This window comes from Camelina sativa, chromosome 6 (assembly GCF_000633955.1).
Source record: "Camelina sativa cultivar DH55 chromosome 6, Cs, whole genome shotgun sequence".
In the NCBI taxonomy this organism is placed as follows: domain Eukaryota; kingdom Viridiplantae; phylum Streptophyta; class Magnoliopsida; order Brassicales; family Brassicaceae; genus Camelina; species Camelina sativa.
The window spans coordinates 16936-22628 of record NC_025690.1 but is presented as its reverse complement, the minus strand read 5'-3'; the positions used below and the strand labels follow the sequence as shown (position 1 = coordinate 22628).

Genomic DNA, 5693 nt, shown 5'->3' with positions numbered 1-5693 from the left:
TCTTCTTTGTTTTGTATTAGTTTCGACGATTACCCACATAAATGTTCGTCTTACAGGTTATTGTTATCTCTGGAGAAACAGGTTGTGGCAAGACCACACAAATTCCGCAGTTTATATTAGAATCCGAGATTGAAGCAAACCGTGGAGCTTTTTGCAGTATCATATGTACTCAGCCAAGGAGAATATCTGCTATGTCTGTATCGGAGAGGGTTGCTTACGAGAGAGGAGAGCAGTTGGGTGAATCCGTAAGTTTTAACTCTGCATGCTTCTATATGTAGTTGGCTTTGGAGCCTTATACTTGGAATTCCTCACTTATTTTCTACATAATTAAGCTCTCTAGATTTTTTGGTGAAGGTTGGATATAAAGTTCGATTGGAAGGTGTTAGAGGAAGAGATACCCGCCTACTCTTCTGTACCACAGGCATTTTGTTGAGACGGTTGTTGGTAGATAGAAATTTAAGAGGTGTTACTCATGTTATCGTGGATGAAATTCATGAGCGTGGAATGAATGAAGGTAAAGTTGTGCTTATTACGCAGCTCCTCATTTGTAGGCGCTTAACCTGATTTTGGTGTCTTACTATATTACTTTTGTGTTTCAGATTTCCTTCTTATCATTCTTAAGGAGCTGCTATCTCGTCGCCCAGAGCTTAAGCTGGTTCTGATGAGTGCAACTTTAGATGCTGAGCTTTTTTCGTCATACTTTGGTGGGGCAGGTGTCATTCACATCCCAGTAAGTAAGAAACAGAATATACTAGTGAGGAGGTTGTCTGGAACTATTCAATCTTCATGGGATGAATATTTTTGTTTATCCTCGCTAGAACATTTCAAATATTTAAATGTTGGCTGATTCGATATTCCTTGGATCTACATGCTCTGATTAACCTCAGTAATGTCTTCCTCACTATATAGGGATTTACATATCCAGTCCGCAGCCATTTCCTAGAGGATATTCTGGAGATGACCAGGTATAGAATGACTCCATACAATCAAATTGATGATTATGGTCAAGAAAGAATGTGGAAGATGAACAAACAGATCCCAAAAAAACGCAAGAGCCAAATTGCCTTTGTCGTTGAGGTATTTGAATAAGAATATCAGTAGCTCAATTCTACATGATAGGTCCTCCTCATTTATTTTTCCCTTATGTAAACAGGACGCACTGAGAGCTGCTGACTTCAAGGAGTTTAGCCCTGAGACTCAAGAGTCTTTATCTTGTTGGAATCCTGATTGCATTGGTTTTAATCTCATAGAATTTCTCCTTTGCGATATATGTGAGAATGAGGGTCCTGGTGGTATTTTAGTTTTTATGACTGGGTGGGATGATATCAGCGCTCTGAAAGAAAAACTGCAGATTCATCCAATCTTTGGCAACCCAGATCGGGTTATGTTGCTTGCCTGCCATGGTTCTATGGCAAGTTTTGAGCAGGTGATTTATACTTTTTTCTCCTGATCTCAACCCGTATCATATGCTAGTGTTCATCCGTTGCAGAGCTATTACCAATTCTGTGCATCTGGAACATGTATTTAAAGGAAACATATTTATCATTAACCATTGACTTTATTTTTGAGTAAATGCAGAGGTTAATATTTGAAGAACCTGCAAGTGGAGTAAGAAAGATAATTCTGGCCACCAATATCGCAGAAACGAGCATCACGATTAATGATGTTGCTTTTGTCATCGACTGTGGAAAGGCAAAAGAGACCTCCTATGATGCATTAAACAATACTCCCTGTTTGCTTCCTTCTTGGATTTCCAAGGTTTCAGCTCAGCAGGTATTTTTAGTTTGTTAGAGTTGAGTTGATACCTTTTGAGAATCAAACTGTAGTAACACTATTAAATGAGACTACAGAGCCATACTGTAGATTCATAGTAGGAATGGCCATTAGTCAATTTTATCGACAGGAACAAAGAGAGGGATTAGTAGACGTAAATTTATCAGCTATTAGATGTTCTTTGTTTGTCTTATGCGGAGTTGCATTTCAAATACACTGGACCACTAAAATTGAGTATGACTATTCATTGCCAACAAGTTTAATTCTCTGACAGCTCCGTAGGCTTACATTTAGTGATATTTTTTTTTTGTTGATTCTCATGCTCTGTTTGTGATTGCAGCGAAGAGGACGAGCCGGTCGTGTTCGACCTGGGCAGTGTTATCATCTTTACCCAAAGTGTGTATATGAAGCTTTTACAGAATATCAGTTGCCTGAAATTTTGAGGACGCCTTTACAGTCACTGTGTCTGCAAATCAAAAGCTTAAATCTCGGGAGCATATCCGAGTTCTTGTCAAGGGCGCTGCAATCTCCCGAATCACTAGCGGTACGTCTTATTTGTTTAATTCTTTGGTAAGATTTTCTGATTTAAAACTTTACTCAAGTGAAGGTGTTTGATTTGAACCAAACTTATAATAATCAACGAGACAGTAATTTTGTTTCTTCAAATTTTCCCGCAGGTTCAAAAGGCCATAGAATATCTGAAGATAATAGGCGCATTAGATGAGAATGAATACCTCACAACTCTAGGTAAGCGGAAATATGCTGAATCATGACAGTTTTGAGCAGCAGGACTGAAATTTATCTCATGTTTTTGAAATTCTTTGCAGGTCGTTATTTGTCCAAGCTTCCCATGGAGCCAAAGCTTGGAAAAATGCTCATACTAGGAGCTATTCTTGGTTGCCTTGATCCCATATTGACTGTTGTCGCTGGCCTGAGTGTAAGAGATCCTTTCTTGACACCTCAGGACAAGAAAGATGTAAGTCCTTCTCCCACGTTGTACTGTATAGTTATACCATTTATCTGGCTGGAAAAGATGTGAATCTTAGTTTATGTTTTTACCTTGAGTTAGTTACAGTAAAGCTCTTCATTAGCATTTATCGTTTTCTGTCTCTCTGTTAGTCAAGGTGACTTGACCTTGAGTTAATTACGGTAAAAATCTTCTCTTTGGACGTAGTGTTGAGAATTCTTGTGTCCTCTGAAAGACCATAGAATATGTGATGTTTCGTTTGTAACTTTCCCAGCTCGCAGAAGCTGCAAAATTCCAGTTTTCACGGGATCACAGTGATCATCTTGCACTTGTTCGGGCATATGAGGGGTGGAGAAACGCTGAGGAAGAGTCTGCTGTATATGATTACTGCTGGAAAAACTTTCTGTCAATACAGTCGCTGAGAGCTATTGATTCTCTCCGAAAAGAGTTCTTCTCATTACTTAAGGATACTGGACTCATAGATGGAAACAAATCGATCTGCAATTCAGAGGGGAATGATGCGAATCTTACCAGAGCCGTTATTTGTTATGGCATGTATCCAGGAATCTGCTCAGTTGTGGTGAGTACTTCTCGTGAATTTAGTTGCCCTGCAGTGGCCTCTCTCTATTCAGCAGTTTGCTTTATTGAGCATCTATATATATGACACATGCAGCATAATGAGAGATCAATTTCCCTGAAGACGATGGAGGATGGCCAAGTTCTTCTTTATTCAGTACGTATCCGTCCAGTAAAAATTAATGATAGTATACTTTGGTTGGAAATTTATAACATTCAGTTTTTGTTGTTTTTTTTTTCATAGAATTCTGTAAATGCACGGGAAACAAAAATACCATATCCGTGGTTGGTGTTCAACGAGAAGATAAAAGTGAACTCTGTTTTCTTGAGGGATTCGACAGCTGTCTCTGACTCTACTCTTATCCTCTTTGGCGGTAGCATCTCCAAAGGAGACATTGTGAGCTTTTTACTCTATCGGTCTTTCTTGTTCTCATGTTTTTGTTGTCAGAATTGACAGCAATTTCATTCCCAACTTCTTGTTTTTGGGATTTTTGGCAGGATGGCCACCTGAAAATGTTGGGAGGATACTTGGAGTTTTTCATGAAACCTGCTGTTGCAGAGATATGCCAAATCTTGAAGAAAGAGCTTGACGATCTGATACAGAACAAAGTGAGTTTCATAAAATCTCAATAGTGTTCTTGCTTTATTCTGTCAGGTATTTCTACTGTGATAACAGATCTGGTTAGGGAATCCATATCTGAGTTATGATACTTTTAAAAAACATTCCAGCTACTTAATCCTAAAATGGACATGCAAGCACACCGTGAACTCTTATCAGCTATACGGTTGTTAGTCTCTGGGGATGGATGTGATGGGAGATTTGTGTTTGGTCGCCAAGTACGTAGGCCTTTAGAAACATCGGCTTTGTCAACAAAACCGACATTGCTTTCAAGGACCGAAAGTGGGCCGGGGGGTGACAATTCCAAGAGTCAGCTCCAGACAGTACTCACTAGGGCTGGTTATGCAGCACCAATTTATAAGACTAAGCAATTGATGAACAACAAGTTCCAAACAACAGTAGAATTTAATGAGACACAGATCATAGGACAACCTTGCAGCAACAAGAAGAGTGCTGAGAAAGATGCGGCAGCTGAGGCTATTCAATGGCTGAGGGGCGGGGCTAAGGAAAGTCATGAGCAGGTGAACCATATGTCAAAGCTGCTGAAGAAAAGCAAGAAGGATCACCTCTGATTGCTTCTCAGAGCCTGAGACCATTTGCCTTGTCGAAGGCTAGAAGGCGAAATGAAAAAGCCGTTTCTATGGAGTCCATAATTTTTCTGGGCCAGCCTGGAAGCACAAGTGAGAAGAAAGAGAATAGACTCGGAGCAATTCTGTGTAATCAAACCGGGTGGAAGGGAGATAAATACTATAATGACAGTAAGGGTGGAGCTGGGGAGCAAACTTCGTTGGTGCAACAACAGAAAGGGAGAGAGATAGAGTTGATCTGGATATTGTGAATTAAGATGTTCAATTTGTATGGGTTTTAATTGTTAGCATGAGGTGTAATTGTATGAGTAGAAGGGTTTAATGATGAGATCGAATGGGTTTGGGTGTATGTATTAGAGAAAGTTGCCTACTTGAAGTCTTGTTTGTGTAAAGATTGGTAATCAGAAACTGAGCAAGTATTGTTTTGACATGCTCTCTCGGTCTCTCCCTTTACATGAAAACACAAAGCAAAAGCAAAACTAAAGATACTGTTTTTGAACCAAGTAGCTTTTCCCATGAAGTAACATTACATATCACAGGACTTTCAGAGACTGTCTTATTCCCAAGGGACAAAAATACAGAGATCAATGGTCCAATAACTTGAGAAGGATGGCCTGTTCCAGCGGAGGGAAAAAATTATCACGAAGTTGAAATCAGTTTACAAAAGTAAAGGGAAGAAAAGGAGGGTATAGATGAAAAAGAAGGCTTACGGGGCAACACGCATGAGATCTCATTCCTTGATGAAGCTCAGAGGCTGATATCAAAAGCTTCATGGGACGGTACTCACCTGTCTGAGACTGTCCTCTATTCTCTGTGTAGCATATAACTTGTCGCTCTCTTAGGTGCTCAAATGCCTGTCATGTCAACCATTTAGACCACCACATATAAACCATGGCATCTCATGAGAGCTGTAAACATACCCGTAGGCAGACATTTTGTGCGTAGTAGTCCGAGGTTTGAAAAGAATCGTGTATCGTCTTATACTCTGGAACACATGAAATCTCAAATCATTTTCATAGTAGTGCAACCTGCATTTTCTCTTAAGCCAAACTTACAGATTACCTTTCATCACACTAATGATTTTGTATGAGCTTTGCTCCTTCACTTCTAGTCTCCTCATACAAACCAGGAGATAAAGCTCCAGTATGGAACAATCTGCTCAACAAAGATA

General features: G+C 39.7%; 2 protein-coding genes across 3 annotated transcripts in view; one reads left to right on the top strand and one right to left on the bottom strand.

Annotated features, from left to right (window-relative positions):
* LOC104789873 (DExH-box ATP-dependent RNA helicase DExH5, mitochondrial) overlaps positions 46-5693 on the top strand; it is a 6185-nt gene continuing 537 nt past the window's right edge. The window contains exons 1-14 of one of the 2 annotated variants that reach the window (XM_019246572.1): positions 46-245; positions 355-514; positions 600-730; positions 910-1077; positions 1154-1426; positions 1579-1773; positions 2114-2317; positions 2451-2520; positions 2601-2749; positions 3015-3320; positions 3414-3473; positions 3561-3713; positions 3815-3925; positions 4046-4495. In XM_019246572.1, coding sequence (XP_019102117.1) covers positions 192-245; positions 355-514; positions 600-730; positions 910-1077; positions 1154-1426; positions 1579-1773; positions 2114-2317; positions 2451-2520; positions 2601-2749; positions 3015-3320; positions 3414-3473; positions 3561-3713; positions 3815-3925; positions 4046-4495 — 2484 coding nt within the window. In that variant the 5' untranslated portion in view covers positions 46-191. Of the gene's footprint in view, positions 246-354; positions 515-599; positions 731-909; positions 1078-1153; positions 1427-1578; positions 1774-2113; positions 2318-2450; positions 2521-2600; positions 2750-3014; positions 3321-3413; positions 3474-3560; positions 3714-3814; positions 3926-4045; positions 4951-5693 lie in introns of those variants that run through there. The other variant, XM_019246571.1, reaches the window with a different exon arrangement.
* LOC109133459 (origin of replication complex subunit 4-like) lies at positions 4900-5680 on the bottom strand. The gene is made up of 4 exons (XM_019246573.1): positions 5585-5680; positions 5443-5507; positions 5233-5376; positions 4900-5136 (listed from the first exon to the last, which is right to left on the bottom strand). Exons 1-4 carry the CDS (start codon positions 5640-5642, stop codon positions 5107-5109), a joined length of 297 nt encoding a protein of 98 aa, XP_019102118.1. The 5' UTR covers positions 5643-5680; the 3' UTR covers positions 4900-5106.

Excerpts from the sequence above, each read along its gene's own strand:
- LOC109133459 (XM_019246573.1), bottom strand. The coding sequence starts at position 5,642 with ATGAGGAGACTAGAAGTGAAGGAGCAAAGCTCATACAAAATCATTAGT. Across the intron at positions 5,377-5,442 it reads CACAAAATGTCTGCCTACGG|GCATTTGAGCACCTAAGAGA; the intron begins GTATGTTTACAG and ends TTGACATGACAG. Across the intron at positions 5,137-5,232 it reads GATCTCATGCGTGTTGCCCC|GCCATCCTTCTCAAGTTATT; the intron begins GTAAGCCTTCTT and ends CCGCTGGAACAG.